This window comes from Protopterus annectens, chromosome 5.part0, assembly GCF_019279795.1.
Source record: "Protopterus annectens isolate FY-2018-M chromosome 5.part0, PAN1.0, whole genome shotgun sequence".
NCBI classification, from domain to species: Eukaryota; Metazoa; Chordata; order Ceratodontiformes; family Protopteridae; genus Protopterus; species Protopterus annectens.
This window is the reverse complement of record NC_056735.1, coordinates 491,358,668-491,379,518: the sequence shown is the minus strand read 5'-3', so window position 1 is coordinate 491,379,518 and position 20,851 is coordinate 491,358,668. Positions and strand designations below refer to the sequence as shown.

Below are 20,851 nucleotides of genomic sequence, written 5' to 3'. Positions count from 1 at the left end.
CTGTAAAATGAAAAATAAAAAGATCATGAGACCATTTACAAAGAATGAACTACGTAGAACAGCCTTCAGAAGACTTATGTTTTTCTGAAACATTATGTGAATGCAAGCAGTGGTTATGAAAAATAATTGTCTAAAAAAGACTTTGTGCATTCCATTACTCTTTGTTTTAGTTAATAGTAGGTCCAGACTGTAGCAATACATACTGAAGTTAGGTACTGTGGAGTGAAGCCTGAGAAGGGCATGAGTTTCAGTGCTAAAAGTCTTAAACAAGTATCCATTGACAGAAGTTGCATACATATAACCTAAATCCCTTCTGTACATCAAAATATACTAGCCTTATCAAGAGTATAATAGTCTGTTTAAAACCATGTACAACACATAACTTTCACCTACCTTGAAAAGAGTGGTTGTGTTCAAAGGACAACTGATACTTGACTATGCCAACTACAGTTTAAGCTATGAAAATCTGCTGACTGCTTTTTGTGGATGGAATTATGTAACCCTTTAGAACCACAGTGATTGAACTTAATATTGCAATTCCATCTATGTTTGGTATATAATTTAAATTTGATAAATCAGTTGTAATATTACTGATTCATAAGGAAAATTATAAGGGTCCAATAATAAACCTTACTGTAACCCAAAGGAAAGGTTCCAATATTAGATATGTTATTATCAGAAACAATTTGAAATGTCCTGCCTTGTAAACAGTTTCTGAGCCTCTAGCAGAAGGTTTAGGTGAAATTCCTCAAGTGTCAGTAACCTGAAGTGAAAAACAAAAGTGGAAGAATACAACATCACTCACTGTTCTCTACATATTGCACAGGAAATCATTACCAGTGCAATTTCTTAGTGTACACTGGCAATGAATCACTTCTACAGGGAGATTTCTCCTTTCCTCAAGTTAATGCGACCACACAGTGGGGATATATAAGTGTGGGGCGTATTTCTACTTTCTTCCTGCAAAAAATGATTAAAAGTATTTTTTTACCAGTCTGTGTTTCTGGCATTATGTTTTGGCATATCAGCTGCTCAGCATTGTAAAAATTAATGTTTCATAGTAGAATCATACTTTCTGAGCCAGATATCGATACTATCTGAAAAGCTGTAGCTGTAAAGTTTCTAAATGAGTAAATAATGATTTTAAAATTTACTTCAGATTAACAAATAAAGATAATAAAATAATTGTTCCTTGTTGGAGAATACTAGAGCTGCCAATGAACATATGACAATAGCTTTATAGTACTTTGTTTAGAATCCATATTATTTATTTGTGACTAAGTCATATGTGTTAACATTGTGACTAAGTCATATGTGTTAACATAATGAAAAGTATGCTAGTAAATCATTTTTCTACTAGGTTTTGGCAAGTCGGCAGATGTTTCCGTTGGTCTGAAAAAACTAGCAGTAACAAGGGAGGTTACTTTTGTTAGTGTTTTAATTAGCAACATGTTCACAACTAAACAGGACAATTCCGGTTAAGATTAAAGCTGTCTGTTAAAGATTTTACTAAAATGGAACTACTGATTGAAAATGAGGGGGTGTAATAATTGATATAAAGGCAAGAAGTGAGATTCCTTTTAGTAGCTTTTCTACTTGTTTATGACATATTTCTTTAAGGCATAAGGGAGTTTTTTTATGTAGGAGACAGTACATAAGGAATGGCAACTCAGGGAGAAATATTTTGAAATAAAGGTGATGTTACCATTAATGGTATAGATGTTACGGTTCTACATTAGTTCGCCAAAACATATTTGTTGTGGGCTTTAAACCGTCAACTAGTTAAAGAAAAGGTTTACTGGGTGATGTAACAGTCAGTCATTCAAGGAAAACATTGCTGTGAAATAAAATTTTGCTGGACATAAGCTACTGTAAAATGGAGAGCAAAACTTTATTAGATTTAAAAGAAATGAGAGTCTGTACCTTGCAGATGAAGAAAGTGTGTTTATTACCCGTTATTGAGAAATTAGATAAAAATGCAAAAGAACATTGAGTAATGTTATAGACAAAAAACTCTCTTAAACTATTAAACTGCTAAATACCATATTTTTTGTGTATAAAAATAGTCATTGTTTGTTAAATTCAAATTCACTTTTGTGATTCTCATAAAGCTGCTGTTACATGTTGGCAATAAAACTACTAAAACATGCTTTGGTCTCCAAAACATTATTTTAAAAATTTACATATGGTTGTATCTTTCATTAAAGTATAAGTTTCTACAAATTACTATGCTCATACAAATAATTGCAGGATATACTTCTTGTTATCATTTCATAAATATATAATTGAGCTCTTTAATACTGATGTTATGGGGGATGGCTCTACTGACTAAACTACTGACAAGTAAGTGCTAAATACAAGATTTATAGACAAGATTTCACTGACTCTGGGCATCAGGCTGTCTGTCTATTCTCATCTGTATACACTCCAAGAGGAAATCATAAGCTAAGTGACATGAATAGCTGCAACAAGCTTTTGAGATAGAATAATGAAATTATTTAGGATCAAAGGATCATAGGATCATAGGATGTTACTAGGCTATTGCCCCTGAGGCCCTTACAAGCCTAGCCAAGAATTTAGCCCATGTTCCAACAAGTCAGCACCCAAAGCCCTTGTTTAGCAGAGACACAGGTGGAATCACAGGGGTGTATTTTCTGTTTCCCATCCAGTTATTCAGGTTGTACTTAAAAAGGGATAATGAGGTACTCTGCTTGACGTAGAGAGGGAGTCTATTCCACAGATGGAAGAGTCTCTGGGACACAAATCTGTCCCGCCAACAAGTTCTGTTGATATCATAGACCAGGTTGAGGTTGTGCATACAGGTTACTCGTGTGTGCGTGTGTGTGTGTGTGTATGTGTGCGTGTGCAGCAGATTTTCTGATTTTTTTTCACGTTTACGTTTTACATCTTAGCTTCATCTTTACTGCAATGCAATCACACATTTTTTACACTTTCAATTGAAGTATCCAAGACAGTTTGCCTGGAGTTTTTTAAACAAGCTTGGCTAACAAAACTTTTGCAGTCATTGCAGGGGAATAGAATATATATCAGCCTGGAAGGAAGTGGTTGACAGCTTTGCCTGCTTCATAAGGGATGGCCTGCAGTCCTCCCCTATACTACCTACTACCTAGAGTTTCTGCATATTGGTTAACAGATGTTCTTCTTCACAGTGTCTATTTCAGGCAGAACCAGTCTCTAACATTTACTAATATAGCACACCCAATAAAGTCCACCTGAACACAGCAGTGATTAACACTAGCAGTTTAAAAAAAGAAGCTGTCCATTGTTAAGGTCTTCCTCACCCTTGAAAACATACACATTTGTATAATTACAGAAACCTAGTTCCAGTGCAGCAAAACACACCTTCACTTCTATAGATCACCTGGTAAATGTGAGTACGTATCTGGTGGAAGTGTATCCACATTCATGTAAAATCTTCTTATCAGACAACAAATCCAGCAAGATAATATAGTTCCTGTGATACAGACCTCATTTCTCTGCTGTGTGACTTTGATCAATTTATTTAACCAGACATTGCTCCCAGGTCACCCCTTAAAAGGGACTGTGTCCAGTGGGCCTACCTGGTTAAGAAATGTGTATTATTATAATCAGTGTTTACCAGTACTTCTACCCTGGCACTCATTGCAGGTATGTTCAGTTTGTGTGCTATCCAACTGAATGATGTGCTAAACTGCTCATATCAACTTAGCTCATGTTTGCATCATTGTTATGATCTGGTGTCCTGGTAATGGGGTCAAAGTTCTCTTATTATATTACTCTATCATGACCTTCCCATAAGAATTCATGTTGCCTGTTCTGTGTCTTCCAGATACTTGATAATTTCTTTCTTCAGTGGTGATTCCACATCTGCAGCCTTCCTTATAACTTTCATCAAACTGCAGGATTTCTAATAAACAGCCCACAACTAATTAAATTACCAACTTCTAAATATGACACATCCTTTCCTTTTTTTTAGTAATGCAATCTACCAGAATTAAAACATAAATGATAACCCACAGAAACTGTGGAATAGCAGAAACCAACCCTGTACACAGCATAATACTTGTTAGTAATGTATAATATATAACAGTGAAAAGGGTGGATCCTAGAAGAACATGCAAACATGTGAGTGGGGCTGGGGGTGGTATTAAAGAAATAGGTAAAGTCTTACTACAGTTATCACCTGTTATAAACAAAACATATCATGAAGCATAAGCTATTTGGCACTGACGATTATGTTTGCAAGCTGTCATCTCTGTTAAAGAAAGACTTAAGAATCATCAATGGCAGCATAACCATAATACTTACGAAGAGACTTGCACCAATAAAGGAACATGTCATATTCAAGGGTTATTGGGAAAGAACTTCCATTATCACTGCACAAAATGGAACATGAATGAACATTAAGATTCACTAAAAGAAACAGCACAGTAATTATCATAATCCACACAGATATTAAAAGGTAAACTGGATTTATAATGGTAAAGTGCTGATATTGTGGAGGTAATCTACTTCTCTTGCTATATGCATGTGTGTGTGTGTGTGTGTGTGTGTGTGTGTGTGTGTGTGTGTGTGTGTGTGTGTGTGTGTGTGTGTGTGTGTGTGTGTATGTATATGCATATATATTCAAACAGATAAACAAACCATGCAAAGCATGTACTGCAAACTGGATCAGAAAAACAATATAACATTTTCTGAATGTGAATACTGATCCTCCTTGGTTTCACTATGATGTTAAGATAGTACACTCAGAGGAAGGCACATGCTGTAAAACAACAGTATTTCAGAGACCTTATAGATTCATGGGTTCTGTGAGGATCTAAAGAAGCCTAACTTTATAGTCTCATGACAGTTTTTTGCCTTTATATTTTGCATCCATATAACACAGAGCATGACATTTTGAAGCCTGACTCATTGATAATTTAACCCATTTTTATAAAGTTAAAGCAGTGCAGTACTTTACCTTTAATGTCTCATTATAAACCGGATCTGTTGTATTGATCTTGAAACTGGTCTTCCTCTTGGATTGACGAGACTTGTCTGGAAGAAGATAAGATTTCACATAGCTGAAAATAAAAATAGAAAAAAGGTGAAAGTGTAGCGTGACTCTGTAGAAGAAGCTAATGGCAATTATTTGTTACTGCATGGAAATACAACAGAGACCCCCCCCAAACAAAATTACTAAAAGCCGTTTTCTTCCAAATCTGAACCCAGTACTGTATCCTGACTACTAATCGAGATCATAAGAAAAGGCTGTCCATTTCTATAACCTGATAATCACAGAACTTATTTGATAAAAAATGTACTTAATTATATTTTAAATCTGTGTTAAGTGGAACACCTGGGCACACTGAGACCATTTCCCCCTTTAATATATGGAGTATGACTGCCTAGAAAGTAATACAATGAAAAACTGGAGTAAATCAGCATTAAACTAACATTGTTTACTCATGTTGAAACAAGAAAAATGTATAGTTACTGTAGTTCTTATTCTACTGTAAATAGGTAAGTACTAGGCAGTAAGTCATTTGATCACTAAAAGCCTAGATAATGACCTATACTCAGAAGTTTTCTCCTGCCTCAAGGAGGGCAAAACAACACAGAACGTAGAACAGGGGGAAAATTGAAGCTGCCCATCCAGTTTACTAACTTTACTTTGAAGATGACAAGGGTGCTAAGATTGCTTGAAGTAAAATGGAAGTTTGTTCAACAGGTGGAGAATATCATGCCGATGTGTCTTATTTTGTTACTGATGAAAAAACAGTTCCTTTAAATGGATATTTGTTCTGTGAAGGAATAGGAGGTCAAAGAGGGTCAAATCTTCAAAGACTCAAAAGGCTAGATATATAGCCCCACATAGCAGTCTATAAGAGACTGTCTATAGAGAAATAGCTGCCAGGTTGTCCTGATAACTAAGATTTTTGAGGTCACTGATATTTTTAGTTATGATTCTCTCAGGTCTTTCAAGCTGAATGATGTTTTGACATTTACATAACAAAAGATGAAATTCAATTACGGGTCTTTGGAAGTTAGATGGACCAGACAGAAGACAACTGGTAACTTTTCTTGCTTTCAGATGTGACAACTGCCACTCTAACCACATGAGTATTGCCAGACAACTAGTTACCTATTCACCACAACATAAGGATTTATCTTCAGACCTACATGTCTGTAAAAATGCCGGCATGGGGAATAGTGTCCAAGGCCTTGGACAGGTTCAGATATGCTGTATGTGCTCTGTAACCACCATCCACTGTTTTGGTGACCTTTTCAAAGAAACTAATGAAGTTAAAATGTCAGAACCTTCCTCTGAGAAAGCCAAACTGATCACAGTCAATGGTTAAGAGATTTTCAATGTCTTAATTAATGAGATGTGAGATAATATGTTCCTCATTTTTACATATGGAGCTAATGAGGCTAATATGTCTTTAATTCTCAGGATCTTTGGTTTGGCCACCGTTGAATAATGGCATTACAGCGGCTATTTTGCAGGCTTCAGGCATGTAACCAGCAGAGTGTTGTAGATTAGGAAGGTTAAGTAGGGGTTCAGATTGACCATATTTGGTACTGAAAATCAGACAACCTAGTATATTATCAGGGCCCGTGGAGGATATATTCTTAGCATCTGAGAGAGCTGAGATGACTTGTTCTATAGTAATTAAATGAGTTGGCTGGGACTAAGTAATCTGTGAAAAAAAATGTTACTGTGGGTGGAGTTAAATCTACACTAAATTCGTCAGCTAGGGTAGGAGCTGTTTCCTTTTGGTCAGAGTAGGCAGTATTACTGTGGACTAGCTCTGAACATTGTTGGGCTAACTTCCCTGACACAGTTAAAGAAAGACTTATAGTTCCTTTTGGTTTTAGTGGCTATTATAAGTTCATACTTAGCTTTGAGCATCCTAATGATACCCTTAAGCTTTTCTTTAGTTATTTCTGCCATTTATTTTAAGGATGTCAAAGTTGACAGTAAGGGACTTCAGCTCATAAAGTTCACGAATGAGTGCAAATTTGGAGCCAACATCAACTCCCCTTAAAACTCTTGTATCCTCCAACAGGGCCTAACTCTGACACGCTTGTATTGTCAATATTACGGCAGAAAGCAGAGTGCCAATAAAGTGTAGCACTGTACAGTTTGGGAAGCAGAAACTTTCATACACCTATCACATAAATGGCATTCCCCTTAAGATTTACACTGTCATTAGAAATAGGCAATTTTGTGAGCAGCGAACTCATTTTTGATCAACCCATATACTCTGTCATTAGGAAAGCCTTCTGCCGCACCCAAATGATTACAAAGAGTACCTCCACTTGGTCCAAAGAGGTTGTTATTCTCCCCTACACATCCATTATTAGGTCTTTATTCAAATACAATGAACTGTTAAATGTAGTACAGGCCCAGTCCCTATCCCTTAAGCATACTGGAACATGTAATTGGATGCAGCAACAGAAATGCAGTATCTATTAAAGCTGTTATTAATGTCTTAAATGTTATATTGCCTACTAGCTGACACATGAGCCTATTAATTGTGGATAGTAGTTGATTTATCTGCATACCTGTATGTAACTGAACTCTTCCTGGTATATAGATAGGTATCTTTTGCATTCTCCATGTGATGTACCAAAATTATTGTTAATTGCATAGAGCTACGACATGCAATTTATGCTACATATCAGTCCTATTTATTTATTGTTTTTATTTATTTACACTTTGATGACTAGGTTACTCACGTTAGGCCTCTTTTCAGGGTAGACCCAAAGTGGTATTCATACTAACGGGAGGGAAATTTGGCCAAAGCACTATGGGACTTCACTTACTCTTTTTTGTATTCCATTGGTATCTCCTGTGGTGGGGCTATAGGATTATTGCAGGATGGAGAGACAGGAGAATGCTGCTACAGCACAGGTGGCAGAAAAATACATTGTTCCTGTTATGATTTTAAATGAGAATGATTTATTGACTGATAAATTAAAAATAATAATGAATGAAAAGGGATCTAAATGAAGGAAAAATTGAAGAATGATCGTTTAATCAGCATGGAACATGCTAAACAGGAAGTGCTGTCAGAGCATAAAAGAACATTGCACACAGATTGACTCTTGGCAGTTAGGATAAGGAAATGCCAATGGTTTAATACACACAAAAGAAAAGGCAGCTGTTGAGTACTTATGTTTTGTCTGCTGCAAGATAATTTGAAAGACAACACTGTTACAGATGTTCAGTTTTTCCAAACGTCAGAATTTCTTCTAAGTCAAAATCTGTTACGAAAAGATATGCATTATGGGACAGTGCAATTCTGCCAATCGACTGTGCATGTTAGAGCATTTATAAATATTGTAAAGGACAGAGTCTGTGATGTGCATTTTGAAAATCTGTCAGCTGCAGCGAATTTTCTACAGTTTTACAATTAGAGTAACCGTGTGTCCCATATTCAAATTTGAACGTCTAAGTCACGAACACTGATTTTAAAAGAAAGCTGATTGCACAATGTTGCACTGCTATTATGGATGATAAAAATGAGAATGCTTTTTCTTATTGTTAAAAATACATTTGAAATTGAGAAAATGTATGATGAAAGGAATGTCTGGAATGGGGCATGGGGAATTAGGATAGCATTTAAAGTTATGGAAGGAAAATTGTGCATATACTAAGTGTTGTAAATATAGCTGGCACTAGGGCATGTGTATACTACAGAAATCGGTCCAAAACACATTTCTTCTGTAGCTCTAGTCCATATGTAATTTAAGCTTGTGATGAAAGAAATGTTTCCTAATGGTTAAGGTGTTTGCCTTACAAACACAAGGTGCAGGGTTTGAGTCTCCCAAGGGATAATTGGCTAGGCATAAAATGGCTCGCAAGAGCAGTTAGCTTAGTACTAATCTAATCTAATCTATGTGGAGAGCAGGAAAGCAAACTGTGAAAGATTCTGTAAAAATTGTAAATGCATATAATGTTTTGTGTTTGATTGCCTCATTATAAAGGAAATCAAAAACAATTGGGAAGTATTTATTCCATAGATTTACAAAGTGTAACTTTAGAAATAGTAAGTCAGACAGTGGGAAAGGAGACATATATATATACATATATATATATATATATATATATATATATATACATATATATATATATATATACTTCTGTTTGTTCAGTGGGAGAAGTGCGAAGGAAAGAGGAGAGTGAAAGTTTGCTGGTATTTGTGATGGCAATGAGGGAAAACATAGCACTGCAGTTAAATGGGTTAGGAAAAAGAAATATGAGGCATAACATACAACAAAAATGTTAAAAAGGAAAAGGGTATCACTACTCTGCAGTTTGAATGTAAATAGTATGATAAATCAATAAAGACATATTAGATTTCTGACATTTGTTACTATTTAAAAGCTGACATTTGTTTACTAGATATTAGTATTTCAGGGAACACATTCTGTAGAGTTTTAGGGTTGATTTATGCTTAGAAATTGTTTTATTACAAAGCATTAAACATATTGGATATAGTAACTGCAATTTCAGGTTGATTACTGTGATGCAATATTTGAACTGAAATTGGTATATTTTGGCTTGTAGTAATATATAATTCCATAAATACTACAGAAAAGGAAAATGTATTCACAACGACAAAACAAAATGTTTTTTGGGAAAATAATACTAATAATGTAAAAGTACTGGCACTATCATCTTAGGAAACTTTAAGGTAACATTCCAATAACAATAAAACAATTGAAGATGCCTTGAAGTATGGACAGTTAATTTAGAAAAAAAATGTATGGGACCTACATATAGGAGAAGAAATTTGGTTGCAGAGATAAATTATTTTGCCTATTCCGGTAACTGCATAGTAGCAATGTTTAGATTTTTGGGAATTTCACTTACAGAACATAAGGCTATTTATTGCACATGAAGTCTAAAAAAATAGCACACTTATAAAAGAGAGAAAATGCGTAAAAGAATTAAATACTTGGATAACTGACACAAATGAATGAAAATGTGAGTCGTGGAATTTGTGAAAACAATGTATGACTTTTATTACCTTTTAGTACTTTGTGGACTCACTGGTAGCATATAGATATAAAATTAAGCATAAAAAATATAAGTAAAAAAAACAAATCTGTAAGAAGACAGAAAAAGGTATACAGGAAGACATAGAAAGAATATCTGGATAATTTGCCTAAAGCTGATTCATATAAATGTTTAGATAAGAGAGACAATTATCTATATTAACACAAGAAAAAGAGACTTTGTTATTGGAAAACAGATATATATGTTTCAGGGTACAAAGAAAGACGTTTCACTGTTATTACGTAAACAAGTAAGATAAGAGTCATATGTTAAGCATTACAACTACAGATGGTACATTAATAACGTCTTAGTTAGAGATAATACAGGAAGCTGGAAATTATATTACAAAGATGTGGTAAAGAAAAGTTTGGATGTACTGAACTTGATGTTAGAAGAGAATAAAAGTTTGGAAAAAAAATCATGGCTGAATTGGAGAAAGTGTTAACCATTGTAAAAGGAGTGTCATTTCTAGGCCCGGATGAAATCCCATACATTTTGTAAATGCATGAATAAAAAAAAAATGTTAATAAAATGTTAAAAGAATATATAGAACAATGAATTAATGATGGTTATATCTGTAAAGAAATTGTTAGATTTATTTTTCAAAAAGGGCACACACAAGAACTTGCAATAATGCTGACAATCACAGATCATATGTTATTTTATTATAGTATATACTAAAGAAATGAAATCAGACATTTATATTTGTGTGTATGTGTGTGTGTGTGTGTGTGTGTGTGTATCCACACACACACACACACACACACACACACACACACACCCACTCACATACACAATTTGCATTACATTTATCACACATACACTATTTGCATTACACTAATCACACTTTTCACTGTTGATTAACAGTGCACCAAATGTCTGTCTCACTCCTGTATTAATGGTAAATAATGTACACAGTGCTGATTAGTAGATAGTCATTTCACCTTTGAAAAGAGCTAGGTTCCTTGGCTTTGAAGTTTTTTCAGTTATATGTAAACAAAAAGTAATAACAGAGACTACTGAATAGGTGAAAAGCAGTGGTGTTGCCCAGTGTCATCTTCTGATCTGGCACCACTTACCCCTAAAACTGTTAAACTGTTTAATACAGTTTACCCACTATACAACACTTCAGTTCAGACTGCAATTGCAAAAGTCTTTAATTTTAAAGTAGCTATGCTTCTGATAAACAGTAATATAAGAAACTCATTTATCCACACCCACATTTTTTTTTTTTTTTGCTATAACTATCACACATATCACTATGGGTTCACTGGAGTTCCTGTTACTTGTTTGAGGGTTAAGTGTGACTGTCAGAACAGAGTGACTTTTAGTGTGACAACAGAGTGACTTTTAGTGTGACAAAAGGGAAATGTAATATACCTCCAAAAGTGTTGCATATCAGAGTGCTCCATCTTGGCTGAGGTACAATAATCTCAGAGTTAGTGTATCTAATTTCTAGTGGTGATATATTGGGGTGCCAGGGGGCCTGTCCCCTTGAAAAAAATGCTTCTTAGGTGTAACACACAGTTTTGCACAGGTCTGTTATTTTTCTAAGGATTACACTTATGTTTTCAAAGTTTTAGTATTCACATTTAAATGTCTTGGCATTCCAGTACCAAGGTTTGTTTGTTTGTGTCTTTAAGCTTTTCCTGGTTAGGGGTCACCACAGCGGAACTCCGGTCCGCTAATGATTGGCAGTAGATTTTTACGTACTGGCTTGCCGGGCCTAATGCACAACCTTCAGCGATGGATCGCCCATAAGAAACTGTTAATTGTGTGGATGTATTGCCTTTCAAAATTTTCACAGAAGATTAAATATTTCTCCTTACCTATCAGTTCTTTTGTCAGGTTTAAAGAAAATGAAATTAATACAGTTATTTTTTCAGCCTAACAGAGCATATAATGTCTCCATTAATTCTCTGGAGCCTTGCACATTGGAAGTAATGAAGCAGATTCCTGAATGACAGTACAGTCAATTGGTAGACTTAGCCTACATCAGTTATATAATATTTTGGTTGAAGTTTATGTGATGTTATAATAAATAAATAAACATCTGGTGATTTTTTGTTTAACGTAAGCAATGGTATAGTTATAGTGTTTACAAAACAGAACTTTCTGGTTGCAAAACAAATTTCATATTACTGATCTTCTAGTACGTTATAACATTTCTTTTGAAGAATTGAACAGGAAAAGTCATGTTATAAATTTGTTTGGGATAGAATTAATGTAATATTCATCAGCTATTCTAGACTTACTCCATTTTTTTGCTAGGAACAGTCCTTAGGGTTTCCTGGGGGCTTTTATATGATTTATCCACATTCCTTTCTCCAACTACCATGCTCTTTGTTTTTACATCTGAAGTCAACTCCCCTCTTTGTACCATGCCCCCTTTAGGGAGCATATCAATGAGCATCCTCCCTTGGGTTGGGCATGCTCATTCCTTCTCTGCAGCTCCCTAAGTCACTCAAGCCACTAATCAATGAAACATATTATTTCTGAACTAATGTAATATTATACCAGATCATATGTATTATTTCCTTTACACTGATTCACCTTCTAGTTCTTTTTCTGTTGTACAACTATGTACATCTTAGCTCCATGTAGCCATGCAATACTTTTCATAGGTTTATAGGTAGGTACTAGGCTATTGGCCCTAGGGCCTATATAAGCCTAACCAAATGGTACCCTGGCTTTTGCCAGCCACGAAAATTGTTTTCCTGTGCCCCTGTCAAGCAGAGTCACAGAACTGATCCCTGGGGTGAATTTCCTATATCCCATCCAATCATCAAGATTTTTTTTTTTCAAATAATTTTTTATTTTCCAAATAATATAATGTTTAACAATACAGTCATCAATAAACAAGTATTATAAACCTTTGCACATCTGACCTGAAAAAAGGAGGGGAAAAATAATAAAATATATGAAATTAGTAACAAAAATGTATAATATTCAATTAATAAAGTATAAAGTTACACATTCATTATTTAGGGTTCATTTTTAATGTCTCAATAAGAGTTACATTTTTTCCAAGGATTGTTTGTCCATGTTTTAGGTGAAATTCTCGATTCCTTCACCTTGATTTCTAATGTCGCTGTTTTTTCCATCAATCTCAAGAATTCTTCCAGAGTAGGCTCTTATGAAGACTTTCACTTTCTAGTTATACATTTCCTTGCCACAGCTAGTATGGACCAAAGTAAGTATAGATCTTTTTTATTCATTCCAGTAGTATCATTAACATTTAAGAGGACTAAAGATTTGGTTAAAATAAAGGTATCTGTGAATATAGCTTGGAGAAAAATAGTAATTTCTTCCCGGAATTTTTTTTATATTAATATAATCAAAAAATATGTGAGACCAATCAGCTTTACAGTTTAAAGAACATCTCCAACAAATGAATTTATTAAGTGAATTGAATTAGGCTAGTTTATCAGGTGTAATAAATGCCCTGTGAATATATGTCCATGTAAATATTTTCCATACTTGTAAATTAAATGTTAAGTTAACAGAACATAAAAGATTTGTTTTACTCTCAATTGCTAGATTAGTGTGACCTCATTTTGCTATGAAATTCCAATATCTTGCATTAAGGTTAGTTTTATATGTTATCAATATGTTGTATAATTTTGAAATTAGATTCGTCCAATTATAATTGTCATAAATAACTTCAGATATTAAACTTATCAAACTTGGACTAGTTTTATAAGGAAAATTAATACTTTTACTATTAAGATCCTTAACATATGATAATATGCTTTGTAGTATCAACCAATCTGCTGATGGAATGTCATATTTATTCTGAATTTGTTGAATGTCTAATACTACTTGATTCTCTATACAATATTGCCAAGTGAAGTTTTCCCCCTCCCATCTAGTTAAAATAACATTATGAATTTTATTGAAGAAATTCTTTGTAGAGCTAAAGGGTATTATTAAGTCTAGCCAAATCTTAATATCTGTATTAGTATATATAAATCTTCTGAATAAATTGCAAATATTATTTATATAATTTAAGTTTGTTGGTTTTGTTATATTATATTGAATATTAACAGTCAATATGTGCCACATCTTATTATTTTGTTCACTTGATATACAATTTTTAATTATTTTATTTTCATTTAGAAAAATAATAGTGTGCAATGTTTTCCATGTTGAAGAATAATTAGGATCTATCCATTTAATGATAGTTCTTAATATGGAAGCTTTTATGTATGATTCTAGATCTGGAAGTTTTATTCCACCCATTTCTCAAGATCTAATATGATGTGTATAGGCCATTTTATTTTCTTTTTGGATATCAAAGAAAGTTTAATAGAATTTTATTTCTTTCTTTCAAAATTTTCTTGTTAGGTACTATAGGAATAGCTTGTGCAATGTATATTAATTTTTAGAAGTATTGTCATTTTTATTATTTGTAATCTGTCTTCAAATCTCAAGAACATTTTATTCCAGCTTACTATTACCATTTTTATTTTATTAATTATGTTGCTATAATTTGTGGCTAAACTATCACATAGTGTTACTCCTAAATATTTTATTATGGGAACTTGTTTTCCTATCACACAATCTGCAGTTAAGGTAAAGCCTCTATTTTTATTCAAATGTATATAATTAGATTTTCCATTGTTAAATCTAAGGCCTGAAATATGATATAACCTTTCCACTATTTCATCTAATTTTTGTACTGATTTCTTTGAGACAGATAACGTGAGTAAAACATCATCAGCAAATAACATAATTTTTTAATTGAGTTGACCATATACATCTATGCCTAATATATTAGAGTTGTGGTGTACTAATGAGGCAAATAATTAAATTCCTAAGGCAAACAGGATGGGAGACATCGGAAATCCCTGCTTTGTACCTTTGGTTATTTCAATAGCCTTCGAGGTAAATGGCCCAAGTTTTACATAAGCCAAATTGTTTTTATAAATATTCTTTATTAGCATAATAAAATTAGTAGGAAATTCAAACAATTCTGAAGCTTTAAAAAGAAAATCTCAACTCAACGAATCAAAGGCTTTTTCTATATACAAAGCTACTATTAGAGCTTCTTTGTTGTTTTTGTTTAGAAAATCTATGAGTGTTAGAATTCTCTGTATATTGTCATGTGTGTGTCTTTTATAAATGAAACCTGTTTGATCCTCATTTATTATGTGTCAATGATTTCTTAATTTTACTAACTAATATTGACATGAAGATTTTATAATCATTGTTAAGTAAAGATATTGGCCTATAAGATTTACACTGTAAAGGGTTATAATGGGTGTAATTAAGGAGTATCTCCATGAAATTGGAGTCATGTTTTGTGCTAGAATTTCATTCAAAGTTTTGTGAAACAATGATATTACTGAAGATGGAAATATCTTATACAATTCATTAATTATTCCATCAATTCCCGGTGTTGTATTACTTTCACTTTCCTTAATTTTTTAGTAATTTCTTTTAGAGATATTTGCTTTTGAATGCCTAACTTTAACTTTTCTGGTATCACCTTTACCTTTACTATTTTCAGGCCTAAGTATGATGTATTAGTTATATGTGAAGTCTTATTATAATGGTCAGAGAAATAATGTTTAAATGCATCTAGTATATCATTTATATCTGAAACCTTTTTGTTTTTTTTGTCCTTCCTTCATGTCTAATACTTGTGATATTATTTTCAACCGAATGTTTTTTTAATCTTATTGCTAAATTATGCATATGTTTGGGTGATACTGCATAGGAACTAAGTTTTAACCTTTCTACAGCTATATTACTTTTGTGAGTTAGGATTTAATTATATATTTTAAGTCTTCCAATGCTTTTTTATGATTATTTTGTGTGTAAGTAGATGAATTAATAGTGAGATCTGTAATTTGTTTTTGGATGTTACATAATTCTGATCTGATTCCCACTCTTTTAGCTTGTTTTTATACCATAAAATAATTTTTCCATTTAGAAAGGCTTTCAAGATATCCCAAAGATTAATTAAATTTATTTCAGTAGTGTAGTTTATATCTAAAAAGACCACAAGTAGTATGAATGAAGCACCTGAAGCCACGAACCACCCGAACACGACTTTATTACAAAAAATTAAAACCACAACAGCAATGATAAACGCTTAACGTATTCACCATGTTTTTCATTATCAATGTAACTTCCTCAGCATAAACATTACATACAGCCTCTTATTCTAAATGGACTTGCCTCCTTAATCATCCAATCAGTTTAAGCATTGCATTAACAGGGTTATTCATTGCATATTATTACAGCTTAGATATCTAAGTTAAAAAACTGATCTAAAACTTCTAAAATTATTAAAATTATAAATCTTTTATAATACAATATAAAAAAGCAGGTTAAAGCAACAGCTACTTACATACAACATAAAAATCCATACAGATATATGGCTATATATTGTTTAACCTTTTCATTTAAGTTTCTTCTTAACCTGCTTTTTACTAATTGGATTATTAATTGTGTTTTTGGAGGGAATTTTATTGATTAATTGTCTGTTGGGGAGTATTTATATAAGGATGCTCTGTTTTTTATCATAACCATGTCTGATGCAGTGGTTTGTTTGACCGCGAAAGCGCTTACTTCTGGTTCTATTTTGCAATAAAAGACTTTTTACATCAGTTGCTGTCAGCATTTACCTTCGTTGGGATTTTTCATTTTGATTGCTGTTGGGATTTTATTAGCTATAATCATTAATAGGTTCATGGGTAGGTACTAGGCTATCTGCCCGAGGGCATTTATAAGCCTAGCCAGTGTGTGTCAGCTTTCGCTGCCCCATTGATTAACTGAGCCTCTGTTAAGAAGAGCCAATGAAGTGATCCAAGGGGTGAATTTTCTGTTACCCATCCACTCGTCAAGGTTTCTCTTAAAGAGTGTTAGTGAGGGGCTCTGCCTAATGTAGTTAGGAATTTTGTTCCAAAGCATGGGGAGTCTCTGTGACAGGAATCTATCCCTCCAGCATGTTCTATTTATTGCTGTGGTGAGGTTTAGCTCACTAGAGTGAGTGACTCACAGTGACTTGGATTTCTTTAGGTGGAGCATGTCCATCAATTCTGAGTTGGACATGGCTTTGTAAGTCAGGCAGAGATCACCTCTGAGTAAGCGATATGCCACTGAGTACAGTCGTAGTTTTTCCAGTCGGACTGCATAGGACATATGTTTGAGGCCAGTAATCCTCTTGGTGAGGTACTTTTGTGGTCTTTCCAGCTGTTGGAAGTGTCTTGTAAGCAGGGCCGGCCTTAGCCGAAATGGCACCCTAGGCGAAGTAGTGCTCCGGCGCCCCTTAAGCCCCACCCACACCACAGTCATGAAACACCCCTATTTGAGCCACACCCACAGGGTCACTCCCCAAGAAAGCCACTCCAGTCATTTCCTTAAATTATTTAAATGCATAGGAAGAATAACTACATTACAAGGTATCTTTAACTACAACTACTTCTGCATAGTATTTTCTACTTTAAATACCAGATCACAGTGAAATAGGGTCCTAGGCAGGGTAATAGACTGGCCCCCAGAGCAGCTACTCCTGCTGCAACCCCCTCCCCTAAGCAGCAGCCCCCATTCCAGTGTTCCATTATTTGGTTATTTCTCACCAGTTACCATGCATACTGTTCTCTTATTTGCTTCTGCAGTCATTACAGATATTGATATAAAATAGCACAAGCACAGGTAGCCATTTGCTAAACAATACAGTCTCGCAATGAAAACAGACTTGGCATAAGCAGTAAACTTCTCTGCCCTTGAAACTCACATTCATTGAAATGGAAAAATTTGTATTCATTGAAACGGCATAAAAACCCATACTCATAGAAAATGCATCTGGCCAGTGAGGAATTAAGTTTACCTTTGGGCTGTTTTCAAAACAGAGTCCTTGCACATAATTTTTAGGCCATACTTCCATGTATTTGTTCTTTGATTCACCTTCCTGATTACATTGAATTATATTCCTTGTATAATACAGCACCACTTGTTAGAAAGTGTTTTAGATTTGTAGTTTTAAACATTCTTTTAATAAGCAATGAAACAAAATGTATGAACCAATAACTACCCATTTCAGAAATTTTCAACCATAAAAGTCCACTCAAGACTTCTGTCATTATAATCCACCAATATTACTCCATACTCACAATCTCTGCAGATGTAAAATCATCTGAATTCCACATTAAAGAAATCCATACATAATGAAGAGGTTGCTACCGGCAAAACAACTTCACATATCAATGTTTTATCTACAAATTCAGTGCCTGCTTTCATTGAAGAATTAATTGCCTATATTGCATTAAAAAAATTGATAAGTTGGTAATATTGCAATAGGAAATGACCAAGAAGTTCATAGTCACTAGGCATCTCATACAAAGGACATACTCAGGAGTGTAGAACCCCTACCCCCCCTTATAATGCACCAAATAATCAACAATCATATGGGCAATGCAATATCAGCACTTCATCTACATGGTGTGGAAGTAGAATCCATAGCCTTCTGCACCAAAGGCAATAATGCTACTAACACTGCTTTCAGATTTTACAACACAGTGTGTCATTTGATAAACAAAAACAGCTAGTTGCACATAGAAACATTTACACTTGTTATAGTAGGTTTTAAATTTGTAGTTTTGAACATTTTTCCAGTAAGCAATGAAACAAAATGTATGAACCAATAATGACAAAACTACCCATTTCAGAAGAGTTTAATGATAAAAGGCCCCTCAATCATCTGTCATTACAACCCACCATGCATTTTCTGAAGGAAATGAAGTCTGAAACTCAAATGCATGACATTTAGTTATTTAAATATTCAGTGATTTGCCAGAAAACCACACATTTTATGAGGAATAGGCCAAATATATGAGGCAACAATCTGGATAGTCGAGAGGTATGCATACCTCTCAACCTTACTGCAAGAAATCTGGGCAGGATGTGGATGCAATGACCATAAAAATAGGGATAGATTTTAAATATTACACTTTTTTAACTTAAAGTTGCTAGAACAACAGGATTTGTGTTAACTTGCATTTCTGAAGGATATGAAGTATGTTAAAAAAGTTTTATTTTAATTCCTGTGAAAATATGCCATGCCATTGTCCTGCTCAGCAAATCAGAATAAGCTTCAGTTAGTTGAGCATTGAAATCCCATTATAAATGTATATGCAATCAGTTAACCAACTTTTTTGCTAAAATGAAAGTGAAACATTCCCATATTAAAAATATCAACCCTGAAATTGCACGTGGTTGGCTTTTACAGGTGATAGCAATTTTTGGCCATATTCAACAAATAGTTTTCATAAACCTTGTGGGATTGAAATTTACTTAGTCTCCGAACTACAATTCCCAAATAGAATGTGACCTGCTCCTCATGTGGTTACCTGCCAAACCAAAGAGTAGGGGTTAGATGTGCATACATTTTTACAGTTATATGAGCCCAGACGATAAATACAGAATGGAGTGGTATACTGCTGAAATCATTTTTGTATGCCTGTAACTTAGGAACACTTAAGTGGATAGCTTATCACTGTAAACTGGGGGGAAGCTGTGTGACTTCATGTAGCAATTTTACATCTTTAAAGGTGAGCTCTGTAGTACCCGAGTAGAAAGGAGCTGTGAAAGCAGATCTCATTCCTGGTAATAACACTTTTCAACTTGGCTTTAAAACCCCCCCTCCCCCCTCCACATTCCACTGACTATTGCACAGAATTGCAGATACAATTTAAAGTTGGGGAAATAGCTTAACACAACAGGTTTATGAGTGGTTCGCATTTTGTATGAATGGTTCCTATAGCTGATGAAATAATAATACTTGGGATCACATGTCCGCTACGCTCCTCAAATGTAACACATAATCATGTAGTATTCCACACACCTACTTTCTCATACAACACACAGACACACACCTTCTCTCTCATACACACACATCTACTCTTTCACATAGTATCACATGCACTTATCTCTCATACAAACAGAACGACTAATTAAAATTCCATACACACACACACACACACACACACACACACACACACACACACACACACACACACACACACACACACACACACACTCTCACATACAGAAGGCCAGTTTAAACTACACAGACACACACATACACTTACCTTCTTTTTAATCCAAATAGCCACACGCGTACATATGGAGTTAACCTGTATCTTAAAGTGCTATTTTGATTTCCGCGTGCAACTTTACAAATGTCTTTACATCCACTTTGGCGTGCGTGGATGTGATGCATGCATGTTCCTATTAAAAGGAGCAGACTCCGCTACCATGGAATGAAGTTTTTTTTTTTTTTTTTTTTTTTGTTAATTCTTGAAATCCTCCTGGCCAACCTGCAGCTGTAAAAGTGGGAGGGCGCTCCCTTCCCCCTCCTTGCCCTACGATTCCGGCGCCCTATTGCTTATTTATTTTAATGAATTTACTTTTCTTATTAAGAAAAGTAAATTCATTAAAATAAATAAACACAAATTGCGCCCTTTACAAAGCTGGCCTCTATGGCGCCCTAGGCGGTCACCTAGTTTGCCTATGCCTAAGGCCGGCCGTGCTTGTGAGGTACATCCCAAATGGGCATTGTACTCTATGATGGGTCTGATGAGTGATGAGTAGAGGGGCACTATAACCTCTTTATTTCTAGATGTGAACCCTTTAATAATTAGATGGGCTACATAGAAGGATTTTGTAACTACTTTGGCAATATGATTGTTAAATGAGAGATTACTATCTACCTGGGTCCCCAGATCTCTTATTACCTCTTCTGTGTTAAGGGGGGCTACCACCTATGTGGTAATTCATGGGTGTTTT

At 34.4% G+C, this 20,851-nt stretch overlaps 1 protein-coding gene across 7 annotated transcripts in view; it reads right to left on the bottom strand.

Moving 5' to 3' along the window:
* The window catches only part of SYTL5 (synaptotagmin like 5), a 2,413,062-nt gene that overhangs the window by 224,698 nt on the left and 2,167,513 nt on the right, over window positions 1-20,851 (bottom strand). For all 7 annotated transcript variants that reach the window (XM_044072411.1, XM_044072417.1, XM_044072414.1 and 4 more), the window contains one exon: window positions 4,964-5,066. In XM_044072411.1, coding sequence (XP_043928346.1) covers window positions 4,964-5,066 — 103 coding nt within the window. The remainder of the gene's footprint in view (window positions 1-4,963; window positions 5,067-20,851) is intronic.